This window comes from Microcebus murinus, chromosome 14 (assembly GCF_040939455.1).
Source record: "Microcebus murinus isolate Inina chromosome 14, M.murinus_Inina_mat1.0, whole genome shotgun sequence".
Taxonomy (NCBI): Eukaryota; Metazoa; Chordata; class Mammalia; order Primates; family Cheirogaleidae; genus Microcebus; species Microcebus murinus.
The window spans coordinates 15,175,215-15,200,059 of record NC_134117.1 but is presented as its reverse complement, the minus strand read 5'-3'; the positions used below and the strand labels follow the sequence as shown (position 1 = coordinate 15,200,059).

The window sequence follows — 24,845 nt, the reverse complement described above, 5'->3', positions numbered from 1 at the left end:
TAATTGGAGTAGTTTTGATCCTTATGTTGGCAAAAGAGTCATAAAAGGGAGAATCTTTTATGCCCAATTTTTATTGTGTATGATTAACAGAAAAAGCAGTATAATTTAAGAAAAATCTCTGTGTACTTTAAGGTTCTTACTGAAAAAAATGGGAGAAGTAAATATATGGCAACTGTTTGCATGTTAGATATAGATGTCTTAGCATGTTCAATATATATATCCTATTTGAACAATATGAAATGGTTTATGTATTTAACAAATATATACATTTCTTTAGTATTTATATCTTGTCTATTCATTTATTTCCTACGTATGTACTAAGGCACTGTGCTGGTAAATAAAACATACATGATCCCCATATAATTAATATAAATTATAGTCTAATGGGGGAAGTATATAATTAAAATATCACATATATTTTTATAATTTCTGATTAGTGCTAAGAAGGAGAATTACAGACAAATAATGGAGTTTAATCTGGAGGAATTAAAGTAAGCTTTCATATGAAAGTAAAAATTGAGCTTAGGTTCTAAAAGACAAGAATAGTTTCACTAGGTGAGAAATGATGAGAATATTCTAGACAGAGGCACTGTGTCAAGCCCTTAAAGCAAGAGTAATAATGATATTCTTGAAGAGCTAAAGGAAGGCCAAGTTGTTAGTGCACTGAGAGGGAGGAGAAGGATGTGAAAAAGATGCGGAAGAGATGGGATTTGGTTGTTATACTAGAAACAATGGAAAGCCAATGAAGGATTTTCTGCAAGAGAGTGTTGTGATCAGATTTGTGTTTTTTAAAAGATCAGTTTGACTTCTGGATGGATAACTGGTGGACAAGAATGGATGTAGAATATCTGTGACAAGGTTCTTGTGCTTCCTGAGACATGATAATAACTTGAAACTGGTCATAGGTGATAAGATCAATAGGACTTGACTGTGGATTAAATATGGATGATGATGGAGGGCTGATTGCTTATCACAGGGATACCCTACATAGGTTTATTGCTTGTATAATTGGATGGATGATGGTACTATTCAGTGACAGGAAACATTGTAGAAAGGACATGTTTGGAGGGGAGGGCCATGAGTTTAGTGTAAAGTATCTGAGACTTTTACTTCATTGTCCTTAAGACTTCCTATTGCTCTTAGAATAAAGATATAAATTCTTAATATGACTTACAAGGCTGTATGTTTATTCTCATTTTGTCCCATGCTTGTCTTTGTTCTCTATGCTTAGTCATGTACCTTCTTTAGTCTTCTATCCTTCATGCTTCCCGTTATATAAACAGGAAGTATACAGTGCTGTCTTCTCTCCCTGGAATCTCTTTCAGCACTATCTTCACCTACTTACCACATTCTCATCATTCAGATCTCACCTCTGAAATCATCACTTCTCCAAGGAAGTGTTGGGGTATATTGATCAGAAGGAAAATATACATGATACATTATAATATATTTTATGATAAATATTGCATATGTAATACATATATATATGCACATAAGGACTTCACTCAACTCATAGATTCTTATTCATTACTTTCGTTATTTATTTTGATTTTCAAATTGTCCATGATCTGACTAATGGGGTCCCCTTCAGGCTGTTGCCTTTGTTCTTTTGACATGTTCTTATCACTTTTTGAGTACTTCTTACTTAACACCAAAATATTTTCAGATTCATCTTGTACTTTCCCAGCCCCGTCTCTGAACCAGCCATTTCTCTAAGGAGCTCTGATTCCTTTCAGTGGGGAATGGTGTCAAGAAACCAAGATCTGGGAACTAAATGTGCTCATTGCTACTGGGGTTTCTTTGCTTCTAGTCACTCTTAAATAATTTTAAAAAAATTACTTAGGCTAGTCCTTCCCACCCCCATGAGGTTAAGTTATTTGTTTGAAGTACAGTTAAATCCAGTTGTTTCTATTTGTATTCTATTTTAGGCACAACCCCCCCCCCATCTCTGTTGATTTTATTTGTTTTTGAGTGTGTGAAACAACATGGTCTTCAAAGTGAGAACTAAATAGAAAGGTATACTCATTCTGTCTACCCATTCCTTGTATTTGTTCCTACCTTCCCATTTCTGTCCCATATATTTAAATTTCCTTTTTTTTTTTAAATAAAAGGATAATAATGCCATTAGACATTTTTATATACTTTACTTTCTTCATGTAACAGTTTATCCTCATATAACTGACCATTCCATATCAGTTCATAGGGAATTTTTTAGCTTTTAAAAATAACTACATAGTACTCCACTATGTGTGTGTACCGTAATTTATCTTATCTAAGCTTCCAATGTTTAACAGTTACAAACAATACATAATACTTTTGTCTTGCTGATAGTATATCTTAAGGGTAAATTCCTACAAGTGGGATTGCTGGATCAAAGTTAAATGCATATATAGTCTTGTAAGGTATTGCCAAATTCCCCACAAGCAGAGTTGTACCAGTTTGCATTTTTACTAGTAGTGTGTAAGTGTGCCTCTTTTTCTCCACTGCTACTTCAATAAAATGTTTTGACATACTTTTAAATTTTTACCAATCTAATAGGTAAAAAAAGGTATCTTGGTATAATTATAAATTGCACTTGAAAGTAGAGTTAAACATCTTTTCATATGTTTAATATGGCTATTTATTGTACATGAGGTTTGTCTCTCTCTTTCTAGGACTCAGTGCTTTATCTTTTGAAACTGTTCCACAGGTCCCTGAGGTTCTTTCTGTTCAGTTTTTTGCAATCTTTTGTCTTTGTGTTCTTTAGATTGGATAATGTCTGTTGAGCTATCTTTTAGGTTCATTGACCTTTTCTCTGTCATCTCCTTTTTGCTGTTGAGCTCATCCAGTGAATTTATGGTGTTTTTCAATTCTAAAATTTTTAGTTTTTATTTATAGTTTCTATTTCTCTGTTTCTACTTCTTATCTTTTCATTTATTTCATATGTGTTTTTCTTTACCTTATGGAGCGTAGTTATCCTAGCTGCTTTAAAGTCTTTGCTAATTCAAACATCTGCTTTATTTCGGCATTGGTATCTGTTGATTTTTTTTTCTTGCTAATAAGTCACATGACTGTTCATTGAATGTCAGGTAATTTTGGATTATTAACATATCCTGGACATTGAAATGTTACAATATGTAAACTCTGAGTTATGTTATAGTCCTCTAGAGAATATTTATAACTTTGTTTTAGTAGGCATTCAACCCTATTAGTTCAAATTATAAATTCTATCTCATCTTCCATCAGCTCTTTCCCTTCCCCTTTTGTTGACCCGGTTATTCAGTTCTCAGCTCTGTAAGCATTTGCTATACTTTTTTGGGTCTGTCTCACACATGTGTAGTTTAGATGTTAAACCAAGACTTGTGAGTATTTATACTCAGAAATGAGGAATCACCTTCTCCAACTCTCTTCCCCTCAAGGTTTCCCCCACATTATCCAGTTTTCTTGGTTTCTTGGGCCAGAAATGCAATGGGGTTTCTATTGGAGTTTTAGCTACTGTATGACTTTAAAACTGGCACCCACTCTCAGGGCAAAGCCAGCCAAAATAAAATTGGAAACTCACCCCCATGTGGTTTGCTTTTCCAAGTTTTGACCCCCCTTCCATAATCCCCTTGGTTTTGTTTACTTTTCTTAGTCTTCAACAAGAGGGGTGTGTATGCATTCTGGTTGAGAGTATAGTAATAGAGGGTGAGCTGTTGGGGATTACACCTCCTGATTTGTGTGGTTTTATTTATTCTTCATGCTGCTTTAAGTATTTTTTTTTTCTTTTTTTGTGTGTGTTTTCTCAGTCTACAGAAAGCCCCTGGTTTGAGTAGTTTTTGATAGATGTGTTGGGAGATTTGAATTTACATAGCTGTTGTTACCTCTTTACCTTGGTAATTAATTTGAGTTTTTTCTCTGAATCCAGTCTAACACGTCTTACTTTTTTTAGTACTAACTTTTTTTTTTTTTTTGAGACAGAGTCTTTCTTGCCCGGTCTAGAGTGCTGTGGCGTCAGCCTAGCTCACAGCAACCTCATACTCCGGGGCTCAAGCAATCCTCCTGTTTCAGCCTCCCAGGTAGCTGGAACTACAGGCATGCACCACCATGCCCAGCTATTTTTTTTTTTTCTATTGTTAGTTGTTTGGCTAATTTCTTTCTATTTATAGTAGAGACGGGGTCTTGCTCTTGCTCAGGCTGGTTTTGAACTCCTGAGCTCCAACAATCCTGCCACCTCAGCCTCTCAGAGTGCTAGGCTTACAGGTATGAGCCACCGCACTCAGCCTTTTGTACTAACTTTTGAAATAATGTATTGATTAGGTAAAAGAAATAACATTGTTTTTAGTTTTCAGCAGTTCCATCCATAAGAAAGTTTGTTCTAAGAACTATGTAGTAGTAATTTTAAATAAATAAAAAACCTCATATTATGGAAGTATCTTATTCTATTAATTCATAATTGTTAAGGTTAGGTCGGAAAATTTATGAGAATAATTTGAAAATAAATACTCAACAAAAGCAGTCATAATCAACTCTGAATTTCAAAGCAGCTTATTCTATGTGGAAAAAATTTCAACATCTTCATAAGAAAATAAATATTATCTTTATAGCTTTCTCTAGATAGAGTTTTGATCCTGCAAAAGGCACATGACTTTGATCATATGTATTTTTATGTAGTAATCAAGATTATCATAAAATTCAAATGTATTATTCTTTTTGTGTGTTTAAATGCAGTGGAGATACTAATGTAGTTCCACTTAAAACCCAAAAACCGAGGACTGCTTATATTTATAAATGTCCCAAAACCTAATATGTGGACGATGATATGCAAACTTTAATATCTCATAATGTTTAACGTATCGTTCTTCTCTTTCAGATGGTCTTCTTGTTGTTGGTGTTCACTCGGCTAAGTTTCCAAATGAAAAAGTCCTGGATAACATTAAGAGTGCTGTTCTTCGGTACAATATCACTCACCCTGTGGTTAATGATGCAGATGCCAGCCTATGGCAAGAACTGGAAGTTTCCTGCTGGCCAACTCTGGTCATACTTGGACCCCGTGGAAACATGTTATTTTCTTTAATTGGCGAGGGACACAAAGATAAATTATTTTTATATACTTCAATAGCTCTAAAGTATTACAAAGACAGGGGACAGATCAGAGATAATAAAATTGGGATAAAACTGTATAAAGATTCTTTGCCACCTTCACCATTGCTATTTCCTGGCAAAGTAACAGTAGATCATGTTACTAATAGATTGGTAATAGCAGACACTGGACATCATAGAATTTTGGTCGTTTGGAAAAATGGACAAATTCAATACAGCATTGGAGGTAAAGTTTGCTTCTAATTATATATAATGCATTTTACAGTAAAATAGTTAGGTAAATATATAAAAATTAAAATTTATAAATAAGAACTAAATATAGAAAGGCGATATACATTGACTTTTAAATTCACCACAAAATTATTTTGTTAATTAATGTATGGTACCTGGCTTAACTTCTTTTTACTCCCTCATAAATTAAACAAAAATGCCCAAAAAGCTCTAAGTCAAAAGGAGAATATTGTTAAGTTATAGCTTTTAAGTATAATTATATATCCCATCTTATTTTTTTTAAAACTGCCATACTTATTGTGCCTTAAGAGTTATATACATTTTAAATTTTAGACATTTTAAATGGGAATATTTTATTTCACTTTCCAATAAAATATAGCCATATCTTTTTTAAGACCATGATAATACCCTATGAACTTGAGATTTACATTATAAAGTAAATAAGCTAGGATTTGCACATAATCTTACTTTTCTCTCCTTTGTTCCATAACAATATAAGCATGCTTCTGATCTTTTCCCTTTGGGTGTAGCAGAACATCAATATTGTCATGCAAGCGTAGATGATTTTGTTCTGTATCTCTCCAGTCTTAGATCTAAAGATGCCTCTTAGTTGCCTCTACATAATTAATAAAATCTACTAAGTACATTCTATTAATTCTGCTTATCCAGGCTGAACTGACATCTAACAGCATATTAGTCAAAGAGAAAAGTAATTCATCTCTTTGCAATCAGTCCTGGTTTAGTAACATATGCAACATAAGTTTGTAAAGTAGGAGTATCTGAGTTCCTGTTGCAAATAAGCTAATCATACTCCCAAGCCCCAATGTTACTCTTAGTATACCAAGATAGAATATATGTGGTGTTTGTTTTGTTTTGGCTACTTGGTATTTTGATTTATGACAGGCATTTATGAGAATTGCTACTCAAAAAGTATCTTGTAGCAGTTTGAATTTATTAATATATGGATTGGCTATATTAATGGTACCATCATTTTTAATGTAGTTTCTTTTTTTTTTTTTGAGACAGAGTCTCACTCTTTTGCCCCGGCTAGAGTGCTATGGCATCAGCCTAGCTCACAGCAACCTCAAACTCCTGGGCTAAAGCCATCCTTCTGTCTCACCCTCCCGAGTAGCTGGGACTACAGGCATGCACCACCATGCCTGGCTAATTTTATTTATATATATATATATATATATATTAATTGGCCAATTAATTTATTTTTATTTTTAGTAGAGATGGGGTCTCGCTCTTGCTCAGGCTAGTTTCGAACGCCTGACCTTGAGCAATCTGCCTGCCTCAGCCTCCCAGAGTGCTAGGATTACAGGTGTGAGCCACTGCGCCCTGCCTAATGTAGTGTCTTAATGCTGAAAATACATAGATTAATAAACAAACTTACAGTCTCTGCCTTTAAAAAAAAAGTTTTTAGTAGATTCTGTAATTTTCAAAATAGTGTAGGTGAATATTCTCTGTAAACCAGCAGCAAGCTACATTTCCCAAACATGTTTCTAAGAATACTGTTATCTTGTGATATATTAATAGTTACTTTTCAGTTTTTTAAAAAGAATTGTTTGGTCATATACACTCAGGAAACACGGATTTGATTTGATTTGATTGAACAGATTTTTGTTGTGGTGGTATCATAGGGCTTCTCAGATCTTTTACCCTTCTAATGTGCCTTATAAATATCATGAATAGAGAGAGTTATAGTACACAGTATTTTCCAACTTGATGTGACCACAGAACACCCCCTTTTTTTTTTCATGGAGCTCTTATCAACAACAATAATAGTATTATCAGTAATATTAATAATTATAGCAAAGACTATATGCTGGTGTTATTCTAAGCACTTTACCTATAGCAACTTATTTTTGTCCTCACAATGCTATAATTTAGATATATTATTAGTTCCATTTTACAGGAGAAAAACTGAAACACAAAGAACTTGTCCCGATCATTAGCTAGGAAGAGGTAGAGCTGGGGTTTAACATAAGTCTGTTGGGCTATTGAGTTCATTTTTAGCCACCACGTTATACTCTGCTTTATACTACCATGTTATACCTTTCCTGTTGACATCTAGGACAGTGGAGTTCTACAAAGCAGTTTGGAACTTCTGACTTAGAGGCTTTGAATGGCTGGGAGTGTTGGCTGTTCACAACGTGTCTTTCTGAATCTCAGAAGACAACCCTCCTCTTTCTTCTCCCCCTCTCGCCCCCCATCTCAGCACCTCTCCTCAGCACAGAGAGGGTGTTTGATTAACGAAGAGGGAGGCCAGAATAATAATAAGAATGATGATAATAGCATTTACTGCTATTTTACGTCTCTTACAAATCCACCCACCAACTCAGAGGGAGAATATAGGAAGGCATCTAAATCAGATGCCTGTCTGTCATGGAAATAGCAATTATATTGCTATATAATTGCTCCTGTCATGGAAATAGCAATTATATTTTATTGTGTTATACTTTCCACCCTTGAAACTCCACCTGCATTGCAAAATCTAAGAAGTAGACCAGAATCACTCTTTGTCTATCTTAAAGTGTATATGAGATATTGTTGGACTTTGTGACAAAGTATTAATAAAATAGTAGATATGAAGGATTGTTAACCTGAGGCCTTTGGACTCTTAATGATATGCTGGAATGGTCCTTGGGATCTGGATGGTTTGCAACATTTTGGGGCATGTATATTTTTCTAGGGAAAAGGGTCATAATTTTCATTGTATTATCAAAGAAGTATATGTTTTGAAATTGTTAAAAATTGTTTATCTCTTTGCTGAAAGATTGAAATTATTTTTAAATCTTTCTAGTCTAGGTAATTAGAATGCCTTTAAGATTATTTTCTTCTGATATATGCTGCCATATTTAAGTGCATTAGTAATTACACTGTAAGCTCTGTCATTAGCAAAATTCACTCTTGAGAAAAATAGATATCCTGGGAAACATTTCAGTTTTTAGGTAGAAGTATCATGCTATTTATATTAAAATCCTAGCATTAAATATAAATTTTATTTTTGTGTGTGTGAGATCACTTTTTAAGTGGGAAAGTTTTGTCTTATGACTGTCTTGTCTTTTAGGACCCAACCCTGGAAGAAAAGATGGAGTATTTTCAGAGTCAACTTTTAATTCTCCACAGGGTGTAGCCATAAAGAATAATATCATATATGTGGCAGACACTGAGAACCACCTTATAAGAAAGGTAATTTTTCATTTTAATACTTTTAATACTTCTAATCAGAAAAGCTGATGTTTATTTGCTGCATTAAATATTTGTAGCTAAAGGGTGATGCTTAAGTATGTCAAAGCACTCTTATTCAGCTTTTTTCCAAAGTACCTGCTTTAGTTTTGTTTTTCTTTGTATCAGAACGTAGTTGCCACAGAAGAACACATAGTTCTTTTTTTAATCCTTTGTTTCAAAGTCATGTGCCTAAACCCCCCGAAACACCTCATTTTGAAGTATTTTTCTTAACCACTAGTTTACAAAGTGATCCTTTGTCCTTTTTCAGTTAAATTTTCTCAAACTAGAAAAAAATTATACCACTCCTTCCTCCCTTCAACTCTTATGCTTTGGCTGAAAATACTTATTAGTTCATTAGTCTTAAATTTTGTTTTATCTCATTATAAAAGTAATTTGTGTTCTTGTTTTTAAGAAATCAATTAATACACAAAGCTAAAAAAAGTCCCCTGATAATCAATTTCTATTCCCCAGAGGTAACCAACCACTGTTAAAATGTCTTTTTTAGACATTTTCTACTCTTATACAAATAAATTTATATTAAAAAGACTATTTCTAGAGAACTTTTGTAAACAAAAGGAATCATACCATACATAATGTTTTTTAGGTTCTTCTTTGTTTTTTTCCTTATTAGTCATGAATGATATGATTGTATCACATTCCATTGTAGATATACCCAGTTATTCTAAACATGCCATACTGATCACTCTTTTGGCTATAATCCATTGATCTTTAAGTTGCCATCTATTTGGAAAACAGTTCATCTAACCAATCCTGTCTAAACACATTGTTTCAAATACTTCTTTGCTTTATTCATTTTTTTCAATATTGACATTTATCCTCATTTATTTTATAATATTATCACTTATATATATATAGAAAAAAACATACAGAGAATATGTAATATCCTCTGTAATGTAAATCTCTATGAGGGCAAGAAATATGTTTTCTCTACTGCTGAAATCCTAGTACCTAGAACAGGACCTGGCCAGTGGTAGATGTTGAGTAGATACTTGTTGAACGAATTTATCAGCAGACAACACCTCTTTAATGAAGTGTTTTCAAAAGTGTATATCCCTCTTAATACAAAAAGGTATTACATGAAAAAAGCATTTTGTGCAATTAATAAACTAAAGCAGATGTATTTTTGAAAGTCTTGGAGGCTTAAATATGTTAACATGTTATTGAGTTCATTAGTGGGGGGATATTTATGCAGTATTTCTAAACTTATTTGACCAGGGAGCCCTTTATATTCAGAGCTTCTCAGTCCTTCTAACGAGAAGGACTAATATTTCCATGGTGTATACTTTGGGAGGAAATGGTTTCCTATTACTAAGCTCTTAAAGATCACTGTTTCTTTATCTTTTGGGGATTGTATGCATCTCTAATTCATCAGTGTCATAAATATCCAACAGTATAGTAAGTGATAGTGAAGTAGTAAGATAGCTAGCCTGCAACACTCAGGGAGTATTTGTTGTTTTTAATTGTATGTTATTTCTCCTTTAGAATGTAATAGATTTTGTACTATTAACCATGTGTGCAGCATTTCAAATATTTATGCATTTACATAGCATAATCACAATAAATTTAGGTTACCTGAAGTTTTTCTATATTGTATGACTTAGTTTAGTGTCTGCAAAAATAGGAATTAGAATTGTGATTTCTTCCTTTTCTTTTAAAAATATAAGAATATTTATTGTATTTTATTTTTGTTTAAGACCTCATTTACAGAGGGTTGAGCTGTTTATACTCCTACATTCACAGCTCACAAACATCATTGTTTCATGTAGACCCTTCTCTTGTTTAGAATAATTTATTAATTTACAAATTCTACGTACTCATTCCCAACTCTCACTGTCATTCCGCTTACATAAACATACTTATAGGCAGCCATTCTCTTTCGTGCATCTCTTTATTTGTATGTGACCTTGTAAAACATGTCTTGTTTGCATGATTTTTTTAAATGATTTTATTATGGTATATTTTACATATGATAAAGTATACCCATTTCAAGTATACAATTCAATAATTTTTAGTAAATTTAACAGGTTTTGCAAACTATAACTATAAATTGTTTTTAGAACATTTTTCATCCTCCAGTTTTCATCCTTACGACCAATTATAGATAATCTCCCTTCCCACCCCCAGCCCAGAGCAACCACTAATCTACTTTCTGTCTCTATAAATTTGCCTTTTCTAAACATTTTATATAAATAGAATCATACAATATATGTTTTCTTGTGTTTGGCCTCTTTCATTTTGTGGAATGAAAGGTTCATCTATGAAGTAGCATGTCAGTAGTTAATTCCTTTGTGTTGTTGGATAGCATTCTGTTATGTGGATATATGGTATTTATCTGTTCATTCAGCATTGATGGACATTTAGATTATTTCCAGTTTGGGGCTGTTATGAATAATCTTGCTGTGAGCATTAATATACAAATTTTATATACATATCCATTTTCATTTCTCACGAAACCAGAATTGTAGAGTTACATGTTATGCATTTAATCTTTTGAGAACTGCTAAATTGTTTTCCTCAGCAGTTGTATCATTTTATATTCCCACCTGAAATATGTGGGTTCTTAGTTCTCCACATCTTCCTCATCACTTGTCATTTTTCATTTTTTAAATTCTAGCCATCTTACTGAATATGAAGTGGCATCTAATGCAGTTTTGATATGGCATCTTTTCCTGGGCTTATGGGCTGTTTGTATATCTTCCTTTGAGAAGTGTCTATTCAGATTTTTGCCAAATTTTGATTGGGTTATTTGTCTTTCTTATAATTGAGTTATGAGAATTCTGTATATATTCTAGTTATAAGATCTTTATGAGATATATAATTTGCAAATACTTTCCAACATTCTTTGGCTTGCCTTTTCACGTAATTGTGTCCTTTGATGCACACAAGTTTAAAATTTAGATGATGCCTAATTTGTCCATTTTTCCCTTTTGTTGCTTATGCTTTTGATGTTATGTATAAGAATCCATTCCTAAATCCAAGGTCACAAAGATTTGCTCTTGTATTTTCTTCCAAAAGTTTTATAGTTTTGGCTCTTATAATTAGGTCTCTCATCCATTTTGAGTTGATTTTTGTATATGCTATGAAGTAGGGGATCCAACTTCATTTTCTGTTTGTATGTGGATATCCAGTTTTTTCAGAGCCATTTATTGAAGAGACTGTTCTTTCTTCATCAAATAGTCTTGCCAACCTGTTGAAAGTCAATTGATCTTAGATGTATGGGTCTATTTCTGGACTTTCAAGTCTATTCTGTTCGTCTATATGTCTGTCCTTATTCCAATACCACACCGTTTTAATTGCCATGCTTTTTATAAGTTTTGAAATCAGAACTATGAGTCCTCCCACTTTCTTTTTTTTTTCCAAGATTGTTTTGGCTATTTTGGGTCTCTTGCAATTCAATTTGAATTTTAGGACCAGCCTGTCCCTTTCTGCCAAAAACTTTTGGTGTTTCTTATGTAAATAATTATATTGTCTGCAAAAAAAAAAAAAAAAAAATTCCCTTCTGATTTTTAAACTTCCTATTTCCTTTTATTATATTGCTGGCCAGTACCTCTATTGTTTTTAAGTGTTAGCAGTGATGATGGGTATCTTGTCATGCTCATCTTAAAAGGGAATGCATATAAATGTTCTCCAAAAGCTTAATATTTGCTGTAGCTTTGGGGAATAAAATATCTATGAAATAAGGAAAATTCTTTCTCATGATAGCTGGATAAAAATATATGATAAAGCAATTAAGGGAAATATTGATAGACTCTGTCTAGGTGGTAGGTATATGGATATTTGCTGTAAAAATTTTTTAACTTTTTTGTATGTTTGAAGATTTTCTTGATAGAATATAAGGAAGAGAGTCTCAGGAGATGAAAGGAGAATATCTTTTTTTCCAGTAGAATATCTTAGATTTTCAGTTTATGGAGTAGAGTCAACATAATGTCAGAGAACTGCCTGGGTTCAGATCCCAGATTTTTGACTTACTAATTGTGGGATCTTGAGAAAGTTACTTAACGATCTGTGCCTTAGTGTCCTATAAAATATCAAAATCATTGTCATAGGGTTATTATGAGAATGGCTGGATAGCTGGTTGGTTGGCTCCCTCTTAGATCAGTGCTTGGCAAATGTTAAATTCTATGTGTCAATTACTAGCTCAGCATAACTGAAATCTGTACATTTAATTTTAAGGAATATGTATTTTGCTAGATTGTGTTGTAAAATTTCATTTTCTTTAAAAATATTTCATAGGTAAGGTGAGGTCACAGTACTAGTTCTGGTGAAGGCATGATAGGGGAGAGGTGTGTAAGGGAAATTGGGGGAATGGACAGGTGGGGAATGAAAGGAACTGATTGTATGCATTTGAATAACAGGTTCACCCTATAATTGATTAGCCTTGTTTTAAACATTGTGCTGCAAACATTCTCTAAATGTTCTGTTGGAAATCAAAATTTTATGTAGCAAAAGACAAAAGCAAAAGTTAACGTTCACTGCATAAAACATCCATTAAATTTCTGTAGATTGACTTAGAAGCTGAGAAGGTGAGCACTGTAGCTGGCATTGGAATTCAAGGTACAGATAAGGAAGGTGGAGCAAAAGGAGAACAACAACCCATTAGTTCCCCTTGGGATGTAGTTTTTGGATCATCAGGTATGTAGACTTTTAATATTAAATGTAAGTAAATTTTGCTTAATAAAAGTAAGATTTAAAAATATTCTTGAGATATTCATTTAGATTAATTCTGTTGCTAGTTACTTTTTACTTTTAATCCTGTGGCAGGAGTTTGTTAATTGTGTAAAACAAAGGCAGCAGTAATATAGAGTATGTGTTGTTATGTGTGCTACAGTATATATTATATACTCCATATTATATTTTATATATTAGGTAGAGTATATATTACTCTAAAGAATTTCATCTTAGCTGCATCTTCCAATTAATGTAGTTCTGAATATTCTTAAATTGAAAGGATTATAGTTTCAGAACTTCAAAAGATTATTCATGAGCTACAGCACTTAATAGTGTTCTTATTTACTCTAATTTGAAAAAGAAATCAAAGAGGCGATTGCTTTTTCTTTAGACTTTTAAAATTACATCATCTTTGGGGGGGAGATCAAACCAAAAAATGATAAATAAAATTACATCATCTTTATGATCTTTATTACCTATATTAATTGACTAAAAGAAATCTGATAAGTGCTTCAAGAACTGTTAGAAGGAGGAAAAAAGGAAATCCAGGAGTGCTCTTATTAGTGCTTGTATTTCTTATTGGCCCTTGGTTTACTAAGATGATTATCTATATGTCTAAAATCAAATTAATGAATAAAGAATATATTGAAAATGAAATGTGGGACTAAATGGTAGATGTAGTCTTAATATATATAAAGAGTATGTAAGTACTAGCTTAGTTGAATGGCTTTACATTTGAGATCATTTTCTGTTATAATGCCAATTTTGTTATGATTCAGAGACCTTGTTTTTTTCATTGTGATTAACTTTTATATAAAGCTTTTAATAGTAATAAAATAAATGAGTGATCTTCTGGTACTACCTGCGTTTTATTTTTGAAAATTCCACTTTTGGAATCTTATGTTCTAAACAATTATGGGTTGTTTCGTAGGTCACCCAGGTGGGTGGTATAATGGGAGCAGCGCATCCCAGGTCCAGGCAATAAGGGGATACTTCATATGTAGAGAATTTTGAGACAGTAATAAAATCAGTTAAAGTGCATGCCCTTTTTATTACCATGTACTAGCAATTCTAAGAATTTCAGGGCTAAATCCCCACCTCGACTTACCATTCCTTCCTCCCTGCCTTTGATAATCACTGAGCTATTAGAACATAAATCTTATAGATGGAAAAACAGTCTGAAAATACCTATCAATAACATAGTCAGAGTAGATAAGAATTGTTGCCTTTAGTATGCTATTACCATCTCTCAAGGAAGAAAAAAATTCTGCTCTTAACACGTAAGCCCCCAATGATTTATACCCAATAGTTTATGTAGTAATTTAGTTATTGATGTTTACATTTTGCAATTTACAAACTTATCTACTGTATATGTCAGTAATTGCCACAATAATGCTGCATAAGAAATCATCCTAAAACTCATACAAACCTAAACCTTTATTTCTTGCTCACACGTGGAGTTGAGGTTCAACTGATAAAGACTGAGCTAGTCTGGGTTTGATTCCAAGCTGTTTCTTAGGTCCAGATCTAGTCCATTTGTTACTCATCTTCCTTGGGCCAGTAGCTGTCCGAGGCATATTCTTCCCTTGCCAAAAGGGAGGGGCAGAAGAGGGTAAGCCCTGTTTCACACATTTTAAGCCTTTGCTCATATCATATTTGCTTACCCACTGTTATTAAAATAAATCATGTAATGTAGCTCAAAGCCACAGGATATGCACTTTACCTATGATGAGGCCATGGCAAGGGTGTGGAGATATATTACTGCGGATGAGTGAGGAGTTGAGAACAATAATTAAACCTGTCTTATGTAAATATATCAGAATTTACATTGATTAAAAACAGGATGTACATTACTGAATGCTTTACTAAATAAGACCTATTTGAGGCAAAGGAGTACTTGAAAATTTTTCCAGACTGAATTTTTTTGATCATACTTTCTGGCATGGAATTTCTCATTGTTTATCTCTGTATTGAGAGTATACCCAAATTGCTGTCCAAGGAAAATCTTTTATTTATTTATTTATTTAGCAGGGAAGGGAGGCTGAGGGTGTCAGCATTATGGGGCATGCTGCTTCTCCAGCCACCCCCAACCCAAGGAAAATCCTGATCCTATTGACAAGTACTCCCTTAGATTCCAACTGGAGTGGTTGTTTCAGACTAGTATTTTTGTTAAGCCCAGTTTTTATGAAAGGAGGTGAATCCTACCTTAGCTCAATAGATCATGACTCTACATTTAACTTATAGCTAAAAATATCTTCACTCCAGGTACTTGGCAGAAGGAGTAATCTTGAATCCATATAAGCTCGACCTTATAGAATGCTAGCTAAGAGAAAATGGTTTTCAAGCACTGGGTAAAGGACCTACAATCACAGTGACTACTCTAGTCCAAGAATTTTTAGCCTTGGGTTATATACCCAGGTATTGGTAGGTAGGCTTTGTAAGATATTTATAAATTTCTGGGTATTCCCAGAAATTCTATTTCAGATTTGGGGAAATTGGTCAGATTCTGATCAGATTTTCAAAGTGATATTTTACCACAAAATGTTTTAGGTACCACTGCTTTAAATTGCTCTAAAATCCAATCCTTGATTAATATATACTCTTAGAATATGGAGAAATTGGATTATAGAACATTTGCTCTACTTACAATTGTTTTTTATAAATTGTATTTTAGCAAGATGTCATTCATTTAAAAAAATGTATCAACACAGAAACCTATTTCATATTTATATTTATATGTGCATGTATGTGTTTCATATTATTTATTTCATCAAAACCCCGCTTTACAGGACTTGTTATTGTTTTTATTAGAGGAATTTGCTGATAGTTACTACATTATAAATGCCTCTGGTTATCTACTGGAGAAACGTTTTTCTATTCTCTGTATTATGGATAACTATACTTATTTTTCCTGAGTATCAGGTTATTTATTTCTTTATTTTCATGTTTGTTTTTAAGCTCCTGGATAGTTTACTATTATAACTTTATTTGCATTATTGTACTGATTACTGGAAAACTTAGGGATAAGTTTATCCTTAGCAAAGTAAAATGGGTAACATGGCATTCATTTCTTAAAATTAACATGGCTGCATCTTTCTTTTATACCCTTATTTATCTTTTGCTTCAATTTTCTTACTTTAAATTTATTTAGGTCATTAAAGTTTATTTCTTTGTAAGATACCTGAATCTTTTGTCAAATAAAAGTCGAAGTAAATAAATAGGATACAGTCCCTCTTTACTGAGGTGATTGAGTCTAATAATTGGTCTATATAGGAAAAAAACTTTTAAAGTTGGGAATCATAAGAAATTCAAAAATACTATATTTTTATTTAAGAAATATAAATGTACCTTTTTAAGATAATCCCTTGAAGTAGAAACAAAGCTTTTTCTTTAAGCAGCCCCTAACACTCTTTCTTTCACTACCCAAAGTATATCATTTTGATGTCTTTAAAGAGTGTTGAGAATTTAAAAGCACTTACAAAGAAATCTGAAGGCTGAAGTCCACTAAGTTTTTATGAAGTTTTTTTTTACCTCATTGTTTTGAATTATCTTTCTCACATAAGTCAACAACAGCTTGACTTAGCTACCTGCCTTCAGTGAGTCTTTCCAAAGTACTCAACTTTATTTTTATAGGGACAACTTTTTTGTATTCATATTGCAGTGGTTCATATATATTTAAATTACATAATTATGCAACTGATTTAAACAGATGTGGGAGTAAACACAACTCGAAGGGGACAGTGGCTGAGAAAAATTACTCTCCTTTTAAACACATATTTTAATATTTAAAATCTTTTTAGGATGTTTCTGAAATCCTATATAGTTAGGAATGTGAGAGGATAGAATTATCAGGAAGAAAATATGAAAAATAGATATTGCGCTATTTTTGTATAATGGGCTGCTCTATAGTGCAAACAAACAGACCACAGCTACGTCCAGCAGCACGGACAAATATCACAAGGAATCTTTTGAGTAAAAAAGATACTCAATATAAAAGAAACCTATAAAAGAAACCTACAGTATGATTTCTTTTATAGAAAATGCAGTAGCATTTAAGACAAAATAAGCATTGAGAGATCCATTCAGACACAGTAAAATTAAAAAGTAAAAAGAATGAAAAATACAAATGTTTAGACTAGTGGTTATACTTGTAGGAGTAGAGGAAAGGGGTATGATCATTCATAGAGGGAAGCAAGAGGTTTTCAAATAATGCTTTCTTAAGCTTGGCATCTGCACATGGGTGTTTAGTTATTAGTATTTAAACTAATTTTTATGTATAACATGTACTTTATGTATAACATGCATTCCATATGCATATTTAATTAAACATTAAAAAATAGATTAGGTAAAGAAAATGAAAACAAGGGTAAATACACAGTTGACTATATACTCATCACTTCTATTCAACATAGCATTGGAAGTCCTAGTCAGAGCAACTAGGTAAGAAAAAGAAATAAAAACCATCCAGATAGGAAAAGAAGAGGTGAAATTATCTGTTTGCTGATGACATGATCTTATATGATGACAACCCCAATGACTCCACCAAAAGACTGTTAGAACTGATAAATAAATTTAGTAAAGTTGCAGGTTACAAAATCAAAACAAAACTCACTAGTGTTTCTATATACTAACAACAAACTATCCCAAAAAATTAAGAAAACAATCCCATTTATAATAGCATAAAAAAAGTAAAATACTTTAGAGTAAATTTAACCAAGGTGGTGGAAAGATCTGTACACTGAAAACTATATAAACTGTTGATGAAAGAAAATAAAGACAAATAAATGTAAAAATAACCCATATCCATGGATTGGAAGAAGTAATACTGTTAAAATGCCCCTGCTACACAAAGTGATCTACAGATTCAATGTAATGTCCATCAAAATTCTAGTGTCACTTTTCATGGAAATAGAAAAAGCAATATTAAAATTTGTGTGGAACCAGAAAAGATCCTGAATAGCCAAAGCAATCTTGAGCAAAAAGAATGAAGCTGGCGGCATCACAGTCCCTGATTTCAAAATATAAAGTTATTGTAATCAGAACATCATGGTATTGGTATAAAAACGAACACATCAACCAGTGGAATAGGACAGAAAACCCAGAAAATTTGTATAGTTAACTGGTTTTGGACAAAGGTGCCAAGAATACACAATGGAGAAAAGACAGTCTCTCTAATAAGTGGTGGTAGGAAAATCGGATATCCATATATGAAATTGGACTCTTATTTCACGTCATATATAAAAATCAACTCTCAAAATAGATAAAAGACTTAAACGTAAGACCCCAAACTGTAAAACAACTAGAAGAAAACAGTAGAAAAGCTCCATGACATTGATCTGGGCAATGCATGATTTCTTGGATAGGACTCCAAAAGCACAGACAACAAAAACAAAAATGGACTAATGAGATTACATCAAACTAGAAAGCTTCTGCACAGTAAAGGAAACAATTAACAGAATGAAGAGACAACCTACAGATTGGGAGAAAATATTTGCAAACCATACATCTGATAAGGGGTTAATATCTATAATATATAAGGAATTCAAATAGCTTAATAGCAAGAAAACAAATAGGCTGGTTAACAAATGGGCAAAAGGATATGAACAGACATTTCTCAAAAGAGATACGAATGCCCAATAGATATATGAAAAAATTCTCACCTCTAATTACTAGGGAAATGCAAATTAAAACTACAATGAGATATTACCTCACACCTGTTAGAATGACTATTGTCAAAAAGAGAAATTGTAACAAGTGTTGGTGAGGGTGTGAACAAAAAGAAATCTTTGTACTTTTGGTGGAAATGTCACAGCCATTTTGGAAAATAATATGGAGGTGCCTCAAAAAACTAAAAATAGAATTACCAGATGATCCAACAATCCCACTTCTGGTTATATACCCAAAGAAATTGAAATGGCAAGGTCAAAAAGGTACCTACACCCTCATGTTCATTTCAGTAGCCAAGATATAGAAGCAACATAAGTGTCCATCAATGGATGAATGGCTATATAAAATGTAGTGTATATATATAATGGAATACTATACAGCTTTAAAAAAGAAGGAAATACTGTCATTCATGATAACGTGGATAGAACTGGGGGACATTGTGCTAAGTGAAGTTAGCCAGGCACAGAAAGACAAATACTGGATGATCTTGCTTATTTGTGTAATCTATTAATAAAAGAGTTGATCTCCTTTCTACAAAGTAGAAAGGTAGTTACTAGAGGATAGGGTTAATAGGAGAAATGGGGAAAGGGAAGATGTTGATCAAAGGGTACAAAGTTTCACGTACACTGGAGGAATAAGTTTTAGTGATCTGTTGCACTGCATGGTGACCACCGTTATCATAATGTATTATATTCATAATTGCTAAAAACAGATTTTTAACATTCTCACCACAAAAAAATGGTAAGTTGGTAAGATGATGGATATATTATTTAGCTTTATTGAATCTTACTACAGTGTATACATAGATCAGAACATCACATTGTACCCCATAAATATAAACAATTATTATAGATCAATTGAAAATTTAAAGAGAAGAGATCTGGGAAATGGACTTGAAATAACCTCTGATTATTTTAAATATATATGTAATATGCGAATGCATGTGTGTATGTATTTTAAATATTGAATATTTAACCTGTTTTGTCATTATAGTGATAAAGGCATAAAAATAATTAACATAAAGTGATTTTTACAAAAGTGAGTTTCATCTTTGTTCATTTTTCTTTTTGATTGTTACTCTAAATATGGTCATAACTTCATCATGTACTAAAAATAATTACTATAATAGATTCATTTTTTTCAGCAGTTACTTTGCCATGTTTCTAAAATATGTATCAGGTATGTGTTGACTTCATTCATACCAGACAATAACCTGAGAGATGTTTTATCATAAAGGTCAAAGCCCCTGTCAATATCTAAGTAATTTAGACTTTACCTGATTTTGAATCATTTATAGAAAGGATAATGTGCCAGAATCCCATTAACCTTCCTTGGCCCTTTAATCAGCATTTTCCCTAAATAGAAGTTTAGCTATTCTTATACAACCTTTAATGGTTGAAATCCAACTATTTAGTATGCTAGTCTGATAATCTCCAAAGTTGGTACTTAAGTGCTTAGATAATATGTTTTTCTGACTTCCATTAATATACTATAAAATACTATAAAAATATTTTTGTTTTAAAAATATACAGAAACTTTTGAAGGAATATATTTGATGCAGTGTGATTAGTAACATGTTTATTTTATTAAAATAAAAAGTTGTATCTTTATATCTAAAATTTGAGAAAAAATTCTTGTACTATTTTATCACATTGACTTGGTGTTAATAAGATTTTTTTTAAGTCAGGTTATTGAGGTGTAATTTACATAAATTTACCCTTATTAGGTATATAATTCTATGAGTTTTGACAAATGTATATGCAGTCTTATAACTACTGCTACAATCAAGACACAGAATATTTCCATCACCCCAAAGAGTTCTCTTACGACTCTTTGTTCAGTCTCCCCTCACCGTCATCACAACCACACCAGCCACTGGCGACAGTGATCCTTTCCTGTCCCTTAGTGTGGATTTCTATGTCTGGCTTTCTCCATTTGGTGTAATGCTTTTGAGGTTCATACCATTGTTCCATGTGTCAGTGATTCTTTTTTTACTACTGAGTAGTAGTCCAATTTTCTAACTATACCACAGATGTTTATTCATTCACCAGTTAAACTTTTAAGATATTTCTAGTTTTTGACAGTTACGAATAAAGCCTCCATAAACATTTGTATACGGAATTTTTGTGGTAATATGTATTTACTTTTCTTGGGCAAATGCCTAGGAATGAGACAGCTGAGTCATATGGTAAATATATGTGTAATTGTAAAAGATATTGCCAAGCTCTTTTCCAAAGTGACTGTTTTCTTAGAGTCCCAAATATTTGTCCGAAGTCATTGCTTCTGCCACAAGAACTTTCTCGAGCATTTTCTGCTGACAGTGATTTATTTCTCTTGCCTTTTTTCTGGTCTGAAAGAGTATTTAGCTTTCATTTTTGAAAGTTATTTTTGCTGCATATGTAAGTCTGGATTGACATGTTTTTTTCTTTTAATATTTTAAAGTTGTCACTTCATTATCTTCTGGCTTACATAGTTTTCCACAGGAGGTCTGCTTTAATATTTTCCTTTGTTCCTTATATGTAAAGTATATTTTTTCCTCTGGTTGCCTTCAGGATTTTGTCTTTGGTTTTCAGCAGTTTGACTGATAGAGTTATCCTATTTGAAGTTCTTGAATCTGTGGTGTGATGTTCTTCATTATTTTCAAGAAACCCTCACACTTCAAATATTTTTTCTGCCTCTTTCTCTCTTTTGCTTCTTTATGAGACTTCAGTTACTCATGTGTTAAATTTTTTTTATATTATATCTAACAGCTCGTACATACGGTATTCTTTTTATTTTACTCTTCTTTTTTTCCTTTTGTGTTGGTTTGGTAATTTCTGTTTATTTATCTTCACTGCTCTTTCCTCTGCTATGTCTGTACTTCTACACTGCATCAAATAATTCCTCTTTCCTATTGAAGGAATTATTCATCTCCAATATCATGCCTTTTTATACAGCATTTCTATTTTATTCTTTCTTATAAATCCATTTCTCTGCTGAAATTCCCCATCTATTTCGGTGTGTTGGCTTCTGTTTTCTCTAGATACTTTAACATACTATGCATAGTTGTTTCAAAATCTATGTCTTACAGTTCCAAAGTTCAGGTCATCTCTGAGTTTGATTCTTTTCATTCCTTTGTCACTTAAAAGTAGATAATTCTTTTTCTTGCTTTTATGTGAGTCTTCTCATTGTTTATTATATGTTAATTATTTTGTGTAGAATTATAGAGGCTGAGATAAATAATATTTATGCCATTAATTATGGGAGGTTGAGTCACTTTGGTCAGAAGCTGAGCTTGGCTGGGGTTTTATTATTGCTATGGTTACTGTCAGTGCAGCAAAGCTTTCAAATCCCTCTAGATAGGCTGCTGTTGCCGTCTGACTTTGCCTCAGTGCAGGGTCCTAGGTGCCGGACAGTTTTCTCAGTGGTGGATCCAGCCTCAGTCTTAGGAAGACCCAGAGTAGAGTGCCTGGGCCTCAAGGAAGGGATGTGGGGAGATTTTTCTTCCTCTTCCTTCTCTTTCTAGCAGCTAAACTTTTATCTTGTGTCTGTGATTGGTTTGGAGAGTGTTCTGCTTCTCTATCAGAATAAGAACTCTACTTGGTGTCAGTAAAGAATATTTACATCTGCCTTTCCCCCAGCTGTAGTTGATCTTTTCCTGGACCCGCAGGAAGTGGCGGCAGACTTTGCTGCTTTCCCTCTGGCTTAAGGCTTTGCTTCATAGGAGCTTTAGAGACTGTGTGGAAACAAATGTATTTACACTGATGGAGGATTTCACAGATGCTATTAAGGGGATTCTAGTCATAGTTGCTTAAAATAACACAGAATTTTTAAAAGCTGAATTTCAGGTAATTTTTGTTTTATATTTTGTTGATTTCTTGTTTTCTGAAACTTTTTCTCTAATCTTTATTGATAATTGTGAGGGGGGCAGTGCCTTTAAAAATAATTCTGAAAACTTTTTAGTTTTTGGCATTGTCCTCTCTTAAAAATTTTCAATTTGTGACTGTTGAAAGTCAGTAATACTAAGTGCACTCTTAATTTAAAATTGAGATGTTCATGATTACCACATTCTTGTTAGAAGAACAAAAAACCTATTAATGGTGTAATACCCCTGCCCAGTGATGCAACTGTGTGCTTTAGAGTCCAAACTCTAAGATGAACAGTATAAATTATTAATATGACTATCATTAGTTTGACAGATATTATAAATGCCAGGCCACCTTTTTTTTTTAATTGATTTTGTTTGCACGAACAAACTCTTTGGTGCTCAGGGAAACAATTGGACAGGGTAAAAACTTCTTGAGAAGTGGTCTAGCAAGGTGGCTATAAGAATGGACTCTAGAGGGTATTTATTTTTTTAAATTTTTTTTTCTAGAGGGTTTTTAGTTTCACATGTTAATAGTTGTGTGACTTTGAACAAATTCCATAGATAGCCTCTTTATGCCTCAGTTTCCTCATGCAAATTGAAGATACAAACAATACCTAGTACCTACCTTAAAGGCGTATCATGAGAATTATGAGAGTAATATATATATAAAGCCCTTAGAACAGTGCCTGATGTATAGAAAGTACTATGTACGTGTTTGCTATAAAATAAATTTTGTCATAAATCTCACAAAGATGCTGATAATCTGAACTAAACCAAAAATGAGAAGGCAAGGGACTAGAAAATATATTTTTAAGAGATTATTCAACCATAGACCATTCCTAGGGGCTCCAGAGAGAGGGCATAAGGGTGAACCTAGCTGTATATCCTGGAGAAAGAAGTGATGGGTACATTTGATCAGATCCCTATTTTTGATCACACACAAAAATGTACTAGGGTACTTGATACCAGAGTTAAGTCCATGGATCACAGGGAGAAGGGAGGGAGAAAAAGTGCCAAACAGAGAACTGGAACAGCACATGTTCACTTCTATAGCTCTTTCATTCTTACCAAAACATCCGTAATCTGGAGTCAGAGTCACTAATGAATTCATATTGCAGGTGTACCTGTGTGAATTTCAGGAAATTAACCTCTTTGAATTTTAATTTCTTTTTTAAATGAAGATGATGATAATAAGACTTCTTAAGACTGTTAAAAGAAATAATCAATGTAAAGTGATTAGCTCAGTGCCTTAAATGTAGGAAGTTTCCTGGGAGGTTGTCATCATCACCACCATCCTCATCATTAATTAGTATGTAAAATCCCAAACACCTGAATCCTGACTTGACACAGCCTCTGTTTCTGTACTTTTGCCTCCTTCCTCAGGTATCTAAAGGAAATAAGTACACAGAATCCAAGAAACAAATGTTCATACTTTATTACTGTGAAGATTTTGCCTTTGTATAGTAATCCTGAGCTGAACTAGACTGACCTGTTTAGAGAACTAGATAATGGAATTAAATTTGATCTTTCACTCAGATACACAACAACATAGCTCTCCTTTGCCAAGACAGTGTCTCTAAAAGCAGACTAAGGAAAGCAAATGTTTTTGTTCCTAAGACTTGGAGCTAAATTTGCCCAACTCATCCTTCCCATATTTTCTTAGAGTAGGACATTCATGTGAAAGAGAAATAAAGAGGCTGTATTTGGGTGGGAACAGGGTGGCAGACCAGTTAGGAGGTAATCCTTGCAGTAATCCTTGATGGTGACTGAGGTCAAGATGGAGGTGGTAAGAAGTGGTCAGATTCTGGATATATTTTGTTTATTTTTTTGTAGAGCCAGGGTCTTGCTATGTTGCCCAGACTGGTCTCAAACTCCCAGGCTCGAGAGATTCTCCCATCTTGGCCCTCCAAAGTGCTGGCATTATAGGTATGAGCCACCATGCCTGACCAGATTCTGAATGTGTTTTGAATGAGGAGGTGACAAGATTTTTTAATGGATCATGTGTGACATCTGAGAGAAAGGAGGAATTAAGGGGGGCTGCAGGTTTTATGACCAGAGAAGCTGAAAGGATAGAGTCCTTTTATTTTAATTTTCTTGGTCAACCTCTTCTTATCTA

The 24,845-nt window shown here is 33.1% G+C and overlaps 1 protein-coding gene across 1 annotated transcript in view; it reads left to right on the top strand.

Annotated features, from left to right (window-relative positions):
• Positions 1-24,845, top strand: part of NHLRC2 (NHL repeat containing 2) — a 58,505-nt gene that overhangs the window by 12,087 nt on the left and 21,573 nt on the right. The window contains exons 3-5 of the mRNA XM_012772368.2: positions 4,832-5,287; positions 8,366-8,487; positions 13,050-13,179. Of these exons, the coding sequence (XP_012627822.1) occupies positions 4,832-5,287; positions 8,366-8,487; positions 13,050-13,179 (708 nt within the window). The remainder of the gene's footprint in view (positions 1-4,831; positions 5,288-8,365; positions 8,488-13,049; positions 13,180-24,845) is intronic.